This window comes from Rhinopithecus roxellana, chromosome 10, assembly GCF_007565055.1.
Source record: "Rhinopithecus roxellana isolate Shanxi Qingling chromosome 10, ASM756505v1, whole genome shotgun sequence".
Lineage (NCBI taxonomy): Eukaryota > Metazoa > Chordata > Mammalia > Primates > Cercopithecidae > Rhinopithecus > Rhinopithecus roxellana.
Window position 1 is genome coordinate 70,666,778 of NC_044558.1, and position 20,343 is coordinate 70,687,120.

Below are 20,343 nucleotides of genomic sequence, written 5' to 3' on the forward strand. Positions count from 1 at the left end.
TGGATATGAAATTCTGGGTTTAAAATTCTTTTCCTTAAGAATGTTGAATATTGGCCCCCACTCTCTTCTGGCTTGTAGAATTTCTGCCGAGAGCTCTGCTGTTAGTCTGATGGGCTTCCCTTTGTGGGTAACCCGACCTTTCTCTCTGGCTGCCCTTAAGATTCTTTCCTTCATTTCAACTTTGGTGAATCTGGCAATTATGTGCCTTGGAGTTGCTTTTCTTGAGGAGTATCTTTGTGGCGTTCTCTGTATTTCTTGAATTTGAATGTTGGCCTGCCCTACTAGGTTGGGGAAGTTCTCCTGGATGATATCCTGAAGAGTGTTTTCCAACTTGGTTCCATTTTTTCCCTCACTTTCAGGCACCCCAATCAGACATAGATTTGGTCTTTTTACATAATCCCATACTTCTTGCAGGCTTTGTTCATTTCTTTTTCTTCTTTTTTCTTTTGGTTTCTCTTCTCGCTTCATTTCATTCATTTGATCCTCAATCGCTGATACTCTTTCTTCCAGTTGATCGAGTCAGTTACTGAAGCTTGTGCATTTGTCACGTATTTCTCGTGTCATGGTTTTCATCTCTGTCATTTTGTTTATGACCTTCTCTGCATTAATTAGTCTAGCTGTCAATTCTTCCACTCTTTTTTCAAGATTTTTAGTTTCTTTGCGCTGGCTACGTAATTCCTCCTTTAGCTCTGAGAAGTTTGATGGACTGAAGCCTTCTTCTCTCATCTCATCAAAGTCATTCTCTGACCAGCTTTGATCCGTTGCTGGCGATGGGCTGCACTCCTTTTCAGGGGAAATGCGCTCTTATTTTTTGAATTTCCAGCTTTTCTGCCCTGCTTTTTCCCCATCTTTGTGGTTTTATCTGCCTCTGGTCTTTGATGATGGTGACGTACTGATGGGGTTTTGGTATAGGTGTCCTTCCTGTTTGATAGTTTTCCTTCTAACAAGCAGGACCCTCAGCTGTAGGTCTGTTGGAGATTGCTTGAGGTCCACTCCAGACCCTGTTTGCCTGGGTATCAGCAGCAGAGGTTGCAGAAGATAGAATATTGCTGAACAGCGAGTGTACCTGTCTGATTCTTACTTTGGAAGCTTCCTCTCAGGGGTGTACTCCACCCTGTGAGGTGTAGGGTGTCAGACTGCCCCTAGTGGGGGATGTCTCCCAGTTAGGCTACTCAGGGGTCAGGGACCCACTTGAGCAGGCAGTCTGTCCGTTCTCAGATCTCAACCTCCGTGTTGGGAGATCCACTGCTCTCTTCAAAGCTGTCAGACAGAGTCGTTTGTGTCTGCAGAGGTTCCTGCTGCTTTTGTTGTTGTTGTTGTTGTTAACTGTGCCCTGTCCCTAGAGGTGGAGTCTATAGAGACAGGCAGGTTTCCTTGAGCTGCTGTGAGCTCCACCCAGTTCGAGCTTCCCAGGGGCTTTGTTTACCTTCTTAAGCCTCAGCAATGGCGGGCGCCCCTCCCCCAGCCTCGCTGCTGCCTTGCGGTTAGATCACAGACTGCTGTGTTATCAATGAGGGAGGCTCCATGGGCGTGGGACCCTCCCGGCCAGGTGTGGGATATATTCTCCTGGTGTGCCCGTTTGCTTAAAGCGCAGTATTGGGGTGGGAGTCACCCGATTTTCCAGGTGTTGTGTGTCTCAGTTCCCCTGGCTAGGAAAAGGGATTCCCTTCCCCCTTGCACTTCCCAGGTGAGGCGATGCCTCGCACTGCTTCAGCTCTCGCTGGTCGGGCTGCAGCAGCTGACCAGCACCGATTGTCTGGCACTCCCTAGTGAGATGACCCCAGTACCTCAGTTGAAAATGCAGAAATCACCGGTCTTCTGTGTCGCTCACGCTGGGAGTTGGAGACTGGAGCTGTTCCTATTCGGCCATCTTGCTCTGCCTTCTGTGTCTTCTTTAAGAAACCATTGTGTAACTCAAGGTCTAAACATATTATCCTGTTTTCTTGTAAATATTTTAAAATTTGTCCTTTAACATTTAAATCTCTAATCCATCGCGGTAATTTTTTTTGATATTGTATTAAGTAGAGATTTAGTTTTATTCCTTTTAAAAATTCAAATAAATATCCTTTATTAAAGAAAAAAAGAATATTGTTAATCACCAAAATTGTATGCTGTTACTTTGCATGTACAGTAAATGAAAGGTGATTGCAGTACTTGGTGTACTGGTACTTAGCTCTGAAGTTATGTATAACAAATAAGAAACACAAAGCAATACAATATAGTAATTACAATTTAGAAAAGTTGCACTACAGAGCCAAAGGCAACAGTCAAAACAATTATTGGAGATTTCATAGTATCGCTATTAATGCTTGTTTAGTTTTTTTCTTTATACTTTTAATACATTAGAATGTTAAGTATATTTAAGTATTGTAAATTTGCAAGCATTGGCACTTCCAATACACTATGCACATTGTTTATTTAACGTAATGGTGTTAAAGCAATCCTTATAAGCCCAGCACAATGTGCTGCTATTTTGCTTCTACCTTTATAATATTGTACAAAGCTAGTAAATGGTGAATGCCAATAAAATTTTTATTTACCTGGAAATGCTACAAAACATGTCAGTCTTCTTACCTCTAATGGGTATTATTCATGCAAAATGATGTGCAGTGTTGAAGTTTTCCTGAACTCATTATTTCACATTTGGCAAGATATGCAATACACTGAGAAATTCAACAAGGCAGTGGAAATTCTATCAAAGAAGTTCGAAGTCACTGTGTGGGTTGCATCATCTACTCCCACAGATAAAGGGAAAATGCCACCTGTGATTATGGAGACTTCTTAAAACCAATATAATTAGTATTTGGAAAAGCTGGAATAACTTGTTATATCCCTTGATGGTTAACCATATAACACATAGGTTAAAAAAAAGCCAAAAATTTTCCTTGTTAAACCTGAGCTCTATAACCACATTCATCCCTTTTGTTTTCATCTAAACATTACTTTTTAACATCTTTCCTTCACTCTCTCAACCCCCCAAATTAAACCACTCTTAAAAATCAGTTGTACCTTATTTAAAAAACAACACAGAAACAAAAAAACCCTTCTTCTAACCCTCAAAATAAACAATTGCTTTGAAGTTCACTGTGAAATTACATTCATAATCTTTTTTTATTTGACTAACCAATTTTCCAAACTATACATTAAATAATTCCTCTCTTTTTCTGAGAATCTGCAATGTCATTTATAAAATTTCAGTATGTACTTGAGTCTGCAACATCATGCCACAATTTTATGGGACCATACTTGCTATTTATCCATGCATCAGTTCCGTAATATTTTCATTTTTATACTTCTATAATAAATATTAATCAGTGGGGTATATACCATCAGCTTATTTTCTTCAAGAATATTTTGGCTATTTTTGGACTTTTGTTCATCTATGGAAGTTTTAGAATCAGCATGTTAAGTTCTCAAAACATTTATCTGTCTGTTTAAGTAAGACTTTTAAAATGTCATTCAATAATTATTTTCTGTCAATGTGTCATGTACAACTTTTGCTAGACTTTAATTTTTTAATTTATTAATTATTTTATTTCAATAGCTTCAGAGGTGCAAGTGGTTTTTGGTTACATGGATCAATTATATCGTGGTAAAGTCTTAAGATTTTAGTGCACCCATCACTTGAGTAGTGTACATTGTACCTAATAGGCAGTTTTTCACTCAGCTTTTCACTCCTCACCCCCCTCCCACCCTCACACCCTTCCCTCTTCTGAGCTTCCAGTGTCCATTGTACCACTCTGTATGCCTTTGTATACCCATAGCTTAGCTTCCACTTATACGTGAGAACATGCAGTATTTGGTTTTTGATTCTTGAGTAACTTCACTTACAATAATGCCTCCAGTTCCATCCAAATTGCTACAAAAGACACTATTTCATAGTTTGTTTGTGTCTGAGTAGTGGTGTACAATATCTGTTGTTGCCAATCAATATCCATGGTGTACAATATCTGTTGTTGCCAGTGGTATGCCAATATCAATGGTATGCCAATATCTGTTGTTGTTCGACTTTATAAATAATGGCCTTTCTGGTTGGGGTAAGATCGTATCTCATTGTAGTTTTAATTTGCATTTTCCTGATGATCAGTAATGTTGAGCATTTTTTCATATATTTGTTGGCCAATTGTATATCTGCTTTGAGAAATATCTGCTCATGTCCTTTGCTCACTTTTTAATGGGATTATTTGTTTTCTTGCGGATTTGCTTGAGTTTCTTGTAGATTCTTGATATTAGTCCTTTGTCGCATGCATTGTTTGTAAATATTTTCTCCCACTTTGCATTGTCTTTTCACTCTGATGATTATCTCTTTTGCTTTGCAGAAGCTTTTTAATTTAATCAGGTTCAGTATTTATTTTTGTTTTTGTTGCATTTGCTTTTCGGTTCTTAGTCATAAATCTTTGCCTAGGCCAATGTCCAGAAGAGTTTTTCCTTGGTTTTCTTCTTGAATTTTTATGGGTTCAAATCTTAGATTTAAGTATTTAATCCATCTTGAGTTGATTTTTGTATAAAGTGAAAGATAGGGATCCAGTTTCATTCTTCTACATGTGGCTATCCAACTTTCCCACCATCATTTATTAAATAGGGTATTCTTTCTCCAATTTATGTTTTTGTATGCTTTGTCAAAAATCAATTAGTTGTAAGTATTTGGCTTTATTTGTGGGTTTTCTATTCTGTTCCATTGGTCTAGTGTCTGCTTTTATACCAGTACCACACCATTTTGGTTACTATACCCTTGTAGTATAGTTTGAAGTTGTGTATGTGTTGCTTCCAGGTTTATTCTTTTTGCTTAGGATTGCCTTAGCTATTGGGCTCCTGTTTGGTTCTATATGAATTTTATAATTGTTGTTTTATAATTCTTTGAAAACTGATATTGATATTTTGATAGAAATGCATTGAATCTGTAGATTTCTTGGCAATATGGTCATTTTCAATGATATTGATTTTTCCAGTCCATGAGCATGGGATGTATCTGTTTGTTTCATTTATTATTCATCTATGTTTTCTTTCAGCAGTGTTTTACAGTTCTCCTTTTTGTGATTTTCCACCTCCTTGGTTAAGTGTATTCCTAGGTATTTTATTTTATTTTTTGCAGCTGTTGTAAAGGGTTTGAGTTCTTGATTTGATTCTCTGCTTGGTTGTTTTTGGTGCATAGCAGTGATACTGATTTGTGTATGCTGATTTGGAAACCTGAGACTCTACTGATTTATCAGATCTAGGAGTCTTTTGAAGGAGTCTGTAAGATGGTCTAGGTATACGATCATATAATCAGCGAACAGAGATCGTTTGACTTCCTCTCTTCCAATTTGGATGCCCTTTATTTCTTTCTCTTGCCTGACTCCTCTGGCTAAGACTTCTAGTAATATGTTGAATAGAAGTGGTGAAAGTGGGCATCTTTGTCTCGTTCCACTTCTCAGGGAGATTGCTTTCAGCTTTTCCCTGTTCAATATGATTGTGGCTGTGGGTTTGTCATATATGGCTTTTATTATTTTGAGATATTTTCTTTCTATGCCTAGTTTGTTGGGAATTTTTATCATAGAAGGATGCTGGATTTTATCAAGTTCTTTTTCTGAATCTATTGATATGATCATTTGGTTCTTATTTTTAATTCTGTTTATGTGATGAATCACATTTATTGACTTGTGTATGTTGAATCATCCCTGCATTCTTAGAATTAAACCTCTTTGAACATGGTGAGTTATTTTTTCGATACACTCTTCAGTTTGCTAGTATTTTGTTGAGGATTTTTCTACCTATATTTATCAGGGATATTGTTCAGTAGTGTTTTTGTTGTTGTTGTTGTTGTTGTTGTTGTTTTTTGGCTATGTCCTTTCTTGACTGGTATCTGGGCAATACTGACTTTATGAAATAAGTTAAGGAGGATTTCCTCCTCCATCTTTTGGAATAGTTTTAGTAGAATTGATACTAATTCTTGTTTGAATGTCTGATCGAATTCAGTAGTGAATCCGTCTGGCCTTGGGGTTCTTTCCTACGTATTGACTTTAGATAGCCTGATGACGGTAAGCCTTGGTGATATCCTTTTTGCAATGATTTTCTCAGGGGTTCTTTGACTTTCTGAATGTCTGAATGTGTCTGAATGCCTACATCTCTAGCAAGGCCAGGGAAATTTTCCTCAGTTATTCCCAAAATAGATTTTACAAAGTTTTTGATTTTTCTTCTCCCTTAGGAACACCTGTAATTCCTAGGTTTGGCCATTTTACATAATCTCATATTTCTTGGAGACTTTGTTCATTTATTTTCGTTCTTTTTAAAAAAAATTTGTCTGATTTGGTTAATTTGAAAGTCTTGTCGTTGAGCTCTGAAATTATCCCTTCCAGTCTATTGTTAGATTCCTTCTAGTCTATTGTTAAAATTTGCACTGCATTTTCTAGTTTCCTAAATGTGTCTTTCATTTCCAGGAGTTGATTTTTTTTATTTAAAATATCTCTTTAGAACATTTTTTATTTATATACTGAATTTTTGAAAAATCCTATGTTGTTTTTCACCTTTCTATTGTATCTCCTTGAGTTACTTAATAATCAACCTTTTGGATTCTTTATCTGGTATTTCAAAGATTTCATTTTGGCTTGCACCCACTTCTGGAGAGTTAGTGTGATCTTTTGGGGATGTTATACAACCCTGTTTTTGATATTGCCAGAATTATTTTTCTGGTTCCTTCTCATTTGGGTAGACTATTTCTTCTAATTATTTTTGTATTTATTTTTGATTCAACTGGGTTTTTTTTTTTTTTTTTTTTTTTTTTTAGAATTTCACTTTTCCCCCATTGAGGATGTGCCCTTAATGTTCATAGTTTATTGTCACCTAGCTTTGGTTTTGGGTGCTTTCAGTGGTGGACTCAGTATGAGTTCTTTGGTTATAGAAAATCCATGCAATGGGTTTCTCAGATGCTGGTTGTCATAGTGATCTTGTGGGTCTGTGGGTTCACTGTGTGGCTGGAATGGAAGAGGTCTTATGACGTTTATTTTGTTGCCCCATGGTGTGCACTGTAAAAAGTGTTTTATCCCAATATTTTATTTACTGGATTGAATAGTTCATGCTTCAGGCCAGTAAGAAGTACCCGTGGGTAAAAACTGGCTGTGGCTAGAGCAGTTGAGTAAATGTAAGACCCCAGTGTTGGGCAGACATCTCAGCCTTGACAGAGCAGGCTGGAGAAGCTGCCCTGAGGTCTTTTCAAGGGGAAGAGAAGGAGCCACCATGACTCTCCTTACAAGCCAGCAGGAAAGCGATCCACCACCCAGTCACATTCCCGACCCAATGTTCTGGCTATTCAGATCAGACAAACACCTCATTTCATTTTTAGGAATGCTCATGTTCCATTTAGAGAGGGGTTGTGACTCTACCTCTTGTGCAAACCTGGACCTGGAGGGTGCTCCTCCCGTGGGGATGTTGTCACCCTGAAGCACTCCAGAAAGGCTGTCTACAGATGGCAAGGGGGAGAAGTCCCCTTCTCTAAGACCCTTCATGAGCCCCAGGGCTGCTTGACTCTTGGGGTTGGGCTACAGATTTTCCCCACTGAGCTCAGAACTGTACCTATGCCTCTGCTGAAACTCCCCACAGGTGGAAAATTCAGGGACTCATGGCCTCCAGTCTGGTTTCTTTTGTCCCATGGGGTGCTTCCTTAATATAGTAAACTCCCCTTCCCCCTAGAAGTAGCAGTCCCTGAGAGCCAGGCTTCTGTGAATCCTGCTGCTCCTTTGGGTGTAGCTGCCCAGTGACGCTGCCACACCCCAGGTTGGTGCTGGAGAATGTCTTCAAGGGATCCAGAGATGTGGCCTGTCCTCTAGTTTTCCAGTAGCAGGTACCAGTACCAGCTCTGATGGAGGTGGGAGGGGAGTGACGTAGACTCTGAGATTTCCTTCATTATAAGTAGCCTTAGTGTGTTGGGTTTCTCAAATGTCAGCTGTAGTAGTGATGTACTGGCTCATGGACAGACTCAAGATCTCCTGGTTAGCCAGGGTGATGCAGGCACCTTCCTGAGCCAGGAAGGAGAAAATTGGACTTATAGATGTTGTAACTGGCTGTTCAGTTGCACACCAGCTAGGAGATGGTGCTTTCAAAAGTTCACCAGTTACGGTGGTAGCAGTGGAATTTGTGCTTGCCTTATGTTACCTAGGGGAAGTACTCTGATATCTCAGGCAATGGATGGAGCCATGGAACTCACAAATGTCCTTGTCTTTTGTGTTATGCTACCAGGGCAGGTGAAGGGGCAAAGCTAGGTTGGGGATGGGTCAGGCAAGTCTGTGCTCTGGCTCCCCACATGTAGGCACAAGCAGCAGCCCCAGTGGGAAGCAGAGGACAGTTTCCTGGCTGCTAGATTAATGTTCCAGGGAGGAGCACAGCTGCCTCTGCTACACAAAAGAATCTACACTGGGAGGTGGCAGTAAGCCCCACTCAGCTCCCACACTCTTGCAAGGCAGGTCTTATACCCACAGTGATCTGCTAACAGCAGCTAACTGGGGTTCAGGCAGCTTGTTTCAGAATTCAAAACTGCCCCAGACCATAAGCCTTCCCTATGGAGACAGAGTGGCTTTCAGGCCACACCCTTTCCTGTCTGCCCATGAAGCAAAGGTGTCCAGCTCTTGCCCCCGTGGTGTTAACACACTTCAGGCTTGCTCCTCAGGTCTGGCCAATGAGGTTCGTTCCCACTTGAGATTATATTGCAAACCTCAATTGGGAGCTTCTCTCAACCTGTTACCACTGCCTAAATTAGCTGGCCAACTTTTGTGAGGTTCCCTGTGAGAAAGGATCAGAAATGGCTTTCTTCCATCCCTGTTGGAGACTGGGAGTGCACACACTGATGCTGCTCCTTCTCGTTTATTCCCCACTGCTCACTAAATCAGCTGCAGCACTGGGTAGGGTTAATGCCTTCTCCCCATGGTCTGGATTTCCTGGCTCCCCTGTGGGAGTGTGTCTCATGGTGGCAGGCTCTCCCCCATTCATACTTGGGAGGCTCCATTTTCCGTCTGCTCATGATGTAGGCTGTTGCTGTTGCTCATTGCTTCCTTCAAAGGGTCTGTGGTTTCTTTCCATTTTTCGGTTGAGTTTCTGGGTTGCTCCTTGGAAAAAAGTTCACAGTGTGAGTTCCACACACTATTTTGTCTTTCCAGGTGTGAGAGACGTGCCAAAAATACCTCCAGTTAGCCATCTTGGAGGAAAAAATAAAAAATAAAAAAAGACTTTTATTTTCTATTGTTAAAGTAAATGTTTTATGGTGCTGGTCCATAGAAATGCAACAGATTATTTGGCTTGTTGATTTTTAAATGCAGCCACCTGATTCATCACTTTAATTAATTCTCATATTTTCACTTGTAGATTCTTGTGGATTGTTATGTGAATAATTATGTTTGTGAATTATGGCAATATATTTCCTGTTTTTTAATCCTTATAACGCTTTTCTTATCTTACTGCAAGATACAAACCTCTTATAGAAAGATGAAGAGACCTTTCTGGATTTTAAAAGGAATATTTTAAGGTTTCACCATTAAGAAAAATATTTGCTATAGGTTCTTAGCAGATAAATTTATTATCCTTGTTTTCTGAGTCTTTTAAACAATGATATATGTTTTATTTTCTTAAGTGTTTTTTCTGCAGAAAGTGAAATAATCACATGATTATTTCATCTTAACCCATTTATGTTTAGTGTTCCATCATTGGAACGCTAATTTTGTGGAAGTTATTTATATCCTACTGCTCAAGTTCATCACCAAGGTCTGATTTTTCACACAAAAAAATGTGCAACCTCCTGTATAAATGGGTTAATCTGATGAATTCCTTAGATTTTAAAAATTAATACTATTTTTAATTGACAAATCATAGTTATATACATTTTTGGGGTAAAATGTGGTGTTTTGATATACATAGATAATGTGGAATGATTAAATCAAGCTAATTAACATACCTATTGTTCTTTTTTTTGGTGAGACATCTGAAATGTACTTTCTTAGTTATTTATAATACATTATTATAACTATCATCACCCTTCTGTGGCAATAGATCTCAAAAACTTATTTCTCCTGTCTAACTGTCCTCCTGTCTAACTGAAACGATGTACCTTTTGACTAAGAACTTCTCCATTCCCTACCTTCAATATCTGCCCACACTCCCTCAGCATCCGGAAACCACCATTCTTCTCTCTACTTATCAGAGTTCGACTTTTTCAGATTCCATGTAACTGAGATCATGTGATATTTGTCTTTCTATGCCTGGCTTAATTCACTGAGCATAATGCCCTACAGATTCATCCATCCTGTTGCAAATGATAGAATGTTCTTTTTTAAAGGCTCAATTGTGTTCCATTATGTGTATGTACCACATTTTCTTTATCTACTTATGCATTGATGTATACTTATGTTGTATACTGTTGCTGGTAAATTATTACAGCCATTATGGAAAAGAGTATGAAGATTTCTCAAAAAGCTGAAAATAGAACTACCATATGATATAGCAATCCCACTCCTGGGTATATAGCGAAAGGAATTGAAATAAATATGATGAAGAAACATTTGCATTTCCATGTTTATTGCAGCATGGATTTTTCTAATGGTAAACCAACCTTGAACAAGACTTTTCCTTCTCTATGCCCCCCACACTGCTAGATTCCGCTTGCTAACTTCATGCGTACATTTTCAGGAGTGAAAATGACCTGTAATTTTCCTTTATTTTAGTGTAGTTTTCTAATTTTGATTATAAGGTTTCATTCACCTTATAAAATGAGTTAGGATGTATTACTTTTTTCCCCAAGTTTAGAAGATTTTATGTGCTATTGGAATGATACATCCTTTCAACATTTGAACAGTTGGTACGCCCCACGTAGAAAACCATTTGCGTTTACTTGCCATCATATTTATTTGCGGAAGGTTAACCATTTATGGAGTTTCTCCAGTGGAAATCAGATTTTATTTATGTCTTCTTAAATATATTTGAAAAGTTATTCTTTCTAGATATTTGACTATGTCTTTTACTAGTAACATTTTTTAGCTTACATTATTTTCATAACATTTTCTTATTGTTTTAAACTTTCTCCCTCTAGCTGTGTCTCAATTTATTTCTGATATTGTTTGTGCCCCCTTTTTAATAGATCAATTCACTGAAATAGTGTTTATTTCATTTGTCTTTTTAATGAACCAACTATTTGCTTTTTATGTCTTATTTTTATTTCATGAATGTCTGCTCGTTGTTATTTTTCTTGTAGTTTTGTTTTTCAATTTACTCCTGCTGTTCTATTTGTAAGTTGATTGCTTAACTGATTAATGTCCAGGATTTCTTCTTTTATAATTTTACTATTTAAGTCTATCAACTTACTTCAAAGTATCACTTTTTTGGGTCTCATAAGTTTTTATTAGTATTTTCCATGTCATTAACAATTCTAAATGTATGTAAAACATATTTAAATTCCATCATGATTTATTTGCTGCTTCATGAATTATTTAAAAATGAATTTAAACATTTCTGAATGTGTGGAGACTTGTTATTTTTGTTTATTGACTTGCAATTTAATTTTATTGTAGCTGGAGAATGTGATCTATTGATATTCTTTGAAATCTTGATATTTCCTTAATGATCTATTATGTAGCCAATTTAAGAAAATACTCCATGTATACTTAAAAAGAATGTATATTCTCTGAGTTCTGCATTTGTTAAATCAAATTTGCTAATTGTGTAATTCAGATCAACTGTGTATTTACTAATTACATTACTAATTGAAACATGAAGTAAATCTCTGTCACTTTCTTCACATAATATTACAGTTAGTTACTTCATCCAGCTGAAGGTTAACTTATTAGATATATAGTTTAGTGAATAGAACCTTCTACAACTGTGTAGTGACTCTCTTTATCTCTGATAATGTTTTTTAAAGAAAAAATAGAGTTGGTGTGTCTGAGCTGTTGTCACTCACAATAAACATATATGGGTTATTTCCACACCAACAAGCAGTTCTTCAACTCTCCAGACACTGAATACTCTACAATTCAATTCATTTCTGATATTTAATACCTTGAGTTTGTGTCAGACTCCGCAGGTTTAAGCACTCAGTCTTATAAAACTGTCTTTAATTCAGGCACCAGTTGCAAGTATTAGGTGCCCAGGGTACCTACACATCTGTCTGAGTTGGCTGCAGCGTCGGGGGTTCTCACAACCCACTCTTTCTGATTCAATAATTTACTAAAATAACTCATAAGTTTCAGTTGTTTCCTGATTTAACAGGCAAATACTCTTATTTTTGAAATATAGTTTTCTAGTTGCCAATTCTAGGATGACAGTTATTTTCTCTCAATATTTTGAATATATGATTGTGTTGTGTCTGCCTTTTGCTATTGAGAAATCTATAGTGGGTTTAGTTGTAGATTTTTTTGGTGATCTGTCTTTTATAAGATCCTCTCTTTGTCTTGAATATAGAGCAGTTTCATTAAAACTTCATCCTAATATAGATATGTTTCTTTTTATTTATCCTGCTTGGGTTATGTTGTGAGTCCTGTATCTACTGTTGATCTTTCAGCAATTTTGGAAAATTTTCATTTTTTTCTTTTGAATTTTATCCTATTATTTTATCTGTTTTCACCACGGGATTCTACTCCATCTGTATTAGGTCTTCTTATTGTGTTTTCTATGCTTTCACTTCTTTTTCTCTTCCTGCCTCATTCAAGCAGCTTTAATTTCCATTTTACTAATATAAATTAGTATAATTGGCTCTCTCTTTTGCTGTGTCTAATCTGGTATTTCACCCAACCTTCACATTTTATATTTTAAAATGTATATATTTTTCAATGTAAAAGATACTACTTAATTCTTATTAAAAATCTACCTGTTCATTTTGTTTACATTTAAAAAATATTTGTTCATGTTTTTAATTGAATTTCATTTTCTTAAACATCTTATGTGGAATAATTTTTATATTATGTATCTGAAAATTCACACATCTGAAATACTTGATAGCCATACATCTTATTTCTGCTTTTCCATATGTTCTCTTTATTTATTTGATGGTCTTTGATTTTGAGCTTATATTTATTTAATATTAAGCCATGGGATTGAAAAATTGCTAGCTCAAGAAGTGTGTGCTTTCTTCCAGAGAAGATTTTTATTTCTTGTTGAAATCCAAAGAGTGTTCATAACTGGAGTCCCTGGCTTAATGAAGAAAACTCAACATCCACATCCACCTTGAAGCTTCCTCTAGCAAGCTCTTACTCTTTGGATAATATTACTTTTATCAGTATTTGCCCTCAGAATAGCATCTATCCTTATTATTCATTGCTTACCACTTAGAATTTGAAAAGTATGAATGTATGTGTATGTGTGTACATATGCCTGCATGCTTGCATATTGAGAGAGAGAGAGAGAGAGAGAGAGAGAGAGAGAGAAAGAGAGAGACATATGTGTGCTAAATCACTGAGGTTTGGACTTGATAGTCCTCACTAGTCATGTGAGCTAGGCATAAATCGAAACCTAGTTTTTATTAAATATCTAGTTTATGTTAAGGGATTCTTTAGAAATGCCCGTCTTCCACACTTGTAGAAATAGACACTTGTTGCTCTAATTTTTACAACAGACTGAATTTCTTCCTCCCTACAAACTATTCTCTGACTTTGTTAAGTGTATTTTATGAGATCACTTAACAAGAATCTATTGAATATATTTCTTGCAGTATCTATATCCTGTTGTCCCATCTTTATACTTAAGTAGTACAAACTTTTACTGAGTATCTGTCATTTCTTACCTTTTTTTTAGTGATTGAATGCTAGACATTCTGGACTATTCCTATAGAAATGGTTGGTCTTCTAGTCCCCAATTATGGTTTTATAGCTTTCTGCTACTCCTATGTACATCAATTATAATGACATTCAGAAACATATAATATGATGATGAAAGCATTATTATTCCTTAAGTCAAGAGTAATGATGATAATGATAGTTAAGGTATTTGAATGCTTCCTATTAGATACTATATTAGAACAACTGTTACTTTAATTTTATAGATGAGGATGAATAATTTGCACAAGACCACACAGCTTATATTAATGCAAGCATTAGTATTTTATTTTCTCATCTGAAATATGTAAAGATAACAAACTAAGGAGAGTTCTTAATGATAAACACAAAATGTTGGTAGTAATTACTAGATTTTCCATTATATTTCCATTTACATTTATTGTTGTCTCAGTCCCTGACCATGTTTTGCAAAATATGTTGCAGAATGATTTTCATTCTTCAGGATGGCTAGATTGGGTGACTGTATGCAGCTTCTTTTATTTCCAAACACAGGGAACCTGTATCAAGCTTGGGCCCATGCTGCTTTATTCTATCTTTAGACTTTTAGAGAATCCAGAATTAGCTTAAATGAGTCTAGACACAAACCATCAACCAGCGGCATGTTTCCATAATATTAACCATTTACTTTGAGTTTTGTTGGTGTTGCCTGCTTACAGGAATATTTGAGCTTGGTCTCTAATCACATTTGATACATATTTTTACAAATCTCTTATTTGACTAAAATGTTCAGTTTAAAATGTACATACCTTTAAGCATGAAACATAAAGTTTTGTTGGTAATGGACTCATTACTGTGTTCCAAATATCTGCACAGCGCTAAAAATGAAAATATTGGAATTGTACAATTTGGCAAATTGAAAATACTAATAAATCCTACTGTAGAATGTCCATGAAAGAAATGTGTTTCCCTTGAACTTATCCTGACAAAAGAAACATATAAAAAGATGATGATTCACTAAAAAACTGAACATGCAAGCATCAATTGTAGAATCTTAAGGAAGCTGGTAATTCCCTCACACTCTACAGAGGAAATAATTTCTCTACAGAGAAATAATTTTTTTGTTCTTTTAAATTTTTTTCCTTGCTTAATTTTAGTCTTCATTGTAAGGAAAAAGCTCGTTTCCTAGAGGGACCTTGCCGAAGCAAGACCTTTTGACGGTGTGGTCTGAAAGAGAGCAAATCTTTCCTTTTTGTTAAAAACTATTGGCTAATGAACTTCATCTTTTGACTTTTCCTCAGCCTATTTGGATTCCTCAGTTTAACTTCCATTTCTCTTAAAGCACAACGAAAACATTCTAGTTGTTAGGACATCTACCTTAAATGCTAAGAAGATGTTCAAGTTTTTAAGAATAAAAACGACATCGCAGGGAAGAGCTAAACTAGGAGCTAATGGAAGTCAGTTTATTCTATATTAAGAAATTTCTAAATGCAAAAGCTTTATAGCAAGAAACTAATGATCTTATATATGAAAAAATCTTTTTTTTTTTTTTTTTTTTTTTTTTTTTTTTTTTTTTGTGAAGGAAGAGTTCTACGAAAGCAGGTAAATTTACAACCAAATTGTAGGGTAGTAATAGCAAAATCATGGGATTATGTTAATCTAAAAAATAAGTAAATGAAAAACTAACATGATTGGTGATGAAATATGGATTGTTTTAATGAATATTTATTTTGAGTTTCTTATTCTATACTATTTTTAGAGGACTGCATAAACTATAATTATTGCTGTCTTTGGTGTCCAGCCAGTTCATACCTTTATCTTTCAACAGCACATTTGAGTTGCATGTTATTCTTTATACAGGACTAAACAGATCCTGATTTGCAATACATTTCCTATTGCGGAAATGTTACAAAATTATTCAGTGACTGCAGTAATGCTTATATTATAAATTCATTTTATTGTATTTAACATATATTAAATGCCAGACACTATTCTGACCACTTAACATATTTTTCACTCATGTCATGTGATAATTGAATATTTGTATACTGCTTTAAACCTTAAAAAATTTAAGAAACTCCATTGATTTGTAGAGTTCTGTACCATTTTCTTCTCTTATTAGCTTTTCTATTACCAATCAACACATTTAATCTCTTTCCTGCTATTCACACTAATGTGTTAAAACACTTCATACTTCCTGCAAATATTCTTTTCTTTTTAAAACATTTTTTAAAAAATTTTAAAAAGTTGTTTGCTCACTCTGCATTTTTGGATTATTTACTTCAGTAAAAGATTCCAAAAAATTGCAAAGATGATTTCAACTGCAGATAAATCATTCCATTCTCTTTTTTTCACTCCTAAAATATTCATTCAATATTAACAGCCAATTCTGTATTCTTTTCTAAGTAATAACGTCAATGGTTAAATGCTTCAAAATTAAGTTCTTACTTTATGATTTTGGTAGTGTTTTCCATTTTGATGAAATACAAATGTGAAATTTTTCAGGTTTATCATACTTAGGTACCATATGTGATCCTTTACAAAGCTGCTTTATTAATGAAGAAAAAGGACTCATTTCTGCTTTTACTATAGCCCATGAACTTGGGCACACGTAAGTACCTTCTGTCACCTCCTTAATGTGCATTCTGTTTATCTTTGCACAGAATGCCTGAAATTCCATCTTCAGTTGAGTAATTAGCACCTTTTTTTCTTCATAAAATGTTATTAGTGTAATTTTCTTCCCTGAAATGCTAACTCTGGCTCTTTTGTGATCTATGTTAGGTCAGACAGGCTGCACAGATCAACAGACTAAGCAAAGAACTAGAACTTGGGAATTCTTTTATTTCCTTTACTGTATTGGATACATGACAAGCACTTCTGGCCTCTGTCTCTTGTTATCCTATATATGACCAGGTACTGTCCTCTACCATTTTATGGGAGGGCCTGCATGGGCTCCTGGTTCTGGGGGACTCCCCCAAATATTTGTAATACCAACTCATTTCTTGCTCTCAGTAATGTGCCCCAACAGAGGATATTGCCCATGGGAATTTCTTAGTTACTAAAAGATTTTTTTTTAAGTTTTCACTTTTTCCATAGTTGCTCATAAAAATTTGGGATTCTCTTACCTTTTCCTGCATTACTGAAAAATATGCTGGGATTCTATGTTGTAAGAATAGAGGCCGTGATTTCTCATGATACCCTTGGAGCTTCCGTGGAAAATCAGAAACCCCTACAAATGTATCTTCTGAAAAAAGATTCTAAATGTACCCCTCAGAACTCCTGGTGTTTCTTTATTATCTGCTAATAAGGACCTGAGTCTACAGTTGCCTCTGTTAGTTTGACCACATTTAATTTCCTAGTCACGCCTTGAGATATCATTAGAACATTCAACGGGAAAAATAATGTCAAATGGAGATAATTTTTAGTAAACGATCATCTCTTCGGTTCCTTTTTTGCATGGTTATATCTCATAATCATCAACAAGCTACACACTTTATTTTGTAAGTTGTTTATGAAGTGGGGGGATAGGATGAGCAGAATATCTGAGGACAGTAGAAGTAGTGCAACAACATCTGGGTAGCACTGTGTGCTGGTTTTCAAGGCTGCTGACCAGTAGAAGACTATTTTTGCAGAGAGTACCATCTTAGATATTTGTTTTCTTCCTGAGAAACTCTTTAGGTGTCTCTAGTATATGGGTAAGTTGTTTAATTTAGAAAATGGTTTAAATACAAATTTTAGCAGGCAAGGATCTGAATGAAGTGGTTTCAGTGTTCCTTCTAAACTTCAGCTTATACTTGAGTCCCCCCCCAGATTGTATAGGATCTGCTGCCGACCTGCTAATTACTTAATAATTAAGTCATGAAGATTTGACAGCCCTTTAGGAATGTTTTTATTATTGTAGTTCTGTTGGGCATCACTTAGGAAGTATGGACCTGAAATAGTATTTAGGGTCTTTCAGATAAAATAGATGGATACTGTAGAATGATGAGAATTGGGGATTCACAAAGTTCTTGTGATATTGTAGCCATAGTCAATGGTCTAGAATTTAGTATGGTATTACCTTTACCTGATCTCTATCCACACACATCTCTATCCACAACATGGGATATCCATTTGAACCTGCAGGCACTTTTTTAATCAATGCTGTGGTCCATATTGTGATGAGGTGCAACAGAGTCCAAATATTTTGATTGTGTAGATTCAGATGCCAGATCACCAGCCTATAATATTTCTCAGCCATCAGGTACTTCTAAACATGAACATTGTAAGGCCTTATGGATAGATGAAGTTCAAATTATGATATACGCATATTTACCTATATTTTATATTGTATTATAATGCGACTATAAAGGATCTGTTACTAATATTGTATGCATCTTTTGATATTCCTTTTAAGTGTTTATTTTTATTTTTAGACTTGGTGTTGAACATGATGATAGTCCTAGATGTAGAGAAATGAATGTTATGCAATATCATGTAATGGCCCCTGTTTTAAGTTTTCACATGAGTCCTTGGAGCTGGTCAAACTGTAGTCGGAAATATATTACTGAATTCCTAGAGTAAGTAAATTTATGTTACATAATTGAACATGTATTCGATTATAAGATTTGAAATTGATATTTTTAAAGGTAGTTCAATTTCTGTTTAACTTTTTCTTGTTTAAATTTATGTTTGCTTTCACTGTACAAATGGATGTTTAAGAACAAGAAGAGTTGTGTGTGTATACATATATATATATATATATATAATTTCACTCTTTAAAGTTAATATTTTTATTGTGGTTCAGACCTAGCTATTTTTTTTATTCTGGATTCTTTCTTGTGATGAAAACTATGTTTGATGGGAGACTTATGGGAATTCCAGTTTCCTTATGTGTTTTTGAGTTTTTTCGAAGTGACTAAGCAATATTTTGAGAGAAATTTTTGTGGCTGAAGTTTGAGGTGCCCCTGAAGGACAGAGAATAGCTAAAGTCAAACTATGGATTATTCTGATAGTTCTCTAAAGTCACAGAGATGTCGAGTCTCTAATTTTACATAGTCTTTCAGGAGCTCTTTCTAGCTCTGAAGAGAGGTAGTAGATCCAGGTTTTTCTTGCCTCATTTCTCCACCTTCCTTCAGGTTTCTCTGCTTCCCAATTTCTTTTGTCCAAATGGTGTTTCTTTCTCAGTCACTGAAACTTTTCCAAAAGGCAAGCCTGAACTCCTTCCCAATAATCTTTTTGTGTAAATGTCACACTACTTCACTTCTTCTACTGATATATTCTAACCATCAATTTAACAGCGTTAGTATTTTCTAATTCCCTCTCTCTTTATGAAACCTAAGCGAACAAATACAATCATGCTTTGGAATATATATTTATAAATATATCCTTGAATTATAACCAACAGTGATAATACATACTTCTATGGGAGCTTGACTTAAAAGCACAATTTATACTTGCTGATCTGTACAGAATTGTATATAGCTTTGTTCAATAGTTAAAAATACTGATGTGACATGTAAAAATACCAATGGCGTGCTTTTCTTTTTAGAAGAGGGTAGTATTTTGATTTTCTTCCAAGGAAATTTTTAAGGTTACATGTTCATTTAGTTGGAAAATTTATATTTTTCCTTTTAACCAGTACAATTTTTCAAAAAAAGATTTATTTTAATTATTGCAGTGGGACAAATTGTTACTCTTAGCCCAATTGGAATAGCTGTATATTTCCACAGAGTTTTCTGCATACTGGACATTGCATGGTAAATTAGGAGTAATATATATATTTCTCATGCTTTTTCCTAAGTCATTCAAACCTATAATGTATTCTGATAGCATGTTAAAAAGATATTACCACTCTCAATTTACAGATGAGGAGACTGTGTTTCAGGGAGATAGGGAGATTAAAAAATTTGTCCATGGCCATGCATCTTGGGAATTGATGGAACCAAAATATAAGCTCCCAAAACCAGTGATCCATTCTGCTATATTCCCTCCTCGAAAGACCTCTTGAGGTGGAGACAGCATACAACTTTTTGAAGCTTCTTTGTTGTTGTTGTTTAGTACTGGGAATATACTTTCTCAAGTGATTTTAAAACTTGTTTTTCCAACATTTTAACAGTTAGTCATTACACTTGAGGCATTACTATTGGATAGCAAAGTAGACCAAAAGTGTGATATGGATGTATGTTTCATAAATAATGTTCTGATGAATTTCTGTTTATTGCTTATCATTTTTTAAAATTGCCACCTTCAAGGTGGTTGTGGGGATCAAGTGCAAACATGCACATTAAAGGTCCTTTGTAAGCTGTGAGGTCATCCTTATGTCTAGGAACATTGCTATACTGATAGTGATGTGAGTTGGTTTTTTAAGTTATGAATAAATACTGATATTCTCTTTGAAAGTAAAGAACTACAGAAAATGTGATAAAGAATCATACTGGAATGCATCCATTGTATTCGTAATATTTTATTTTCTGTCATTGGTACAGTACTGGCTACGGGGAATGTCTTCTTGACAAACCAGATGAAGAAATATATAATCTGCCTTCAGAACTTCCTGGATCACGATATGATGGAAACAAGCAGTGTGAGCTTGCGTTTGGTCCTGGGTCACAAATGTGTCCCCATATAGTAAGAAAAGAAA

The 20,343-nt window shown here is 35.6% G+C and overlaps 1 protein-coding gene across 1 annotated transcript in view; it reads left to right on the forward strand.

Moving 5' to 3' along the window:
- Positions 1-20,343, forward strand: part of ADAMTS20 (ADAM metallopeptidase with thrombospondin type 1 motif 20) — a 218,081-nt gene that overhangs the window by 71,054 nt on the left and 126,684 nt on the right. The window contains exons 8-10 of the mRNA XM_010382396.2: positions 16,227-16,332; positions 18,137-18,280; positions 20,189-20,330. Of these exons, the coding sequence (XP_010380698.2) occupies positions 16,227-16,332; positions 18,137-18,280; positions 20,189-20,330 (392 nt within the window). The remainder of the gene's footprint in view (positions 1-16,226; positions 16,333-18,136; positions 18,281-20,188; positions 20,331-20,343) is intronic.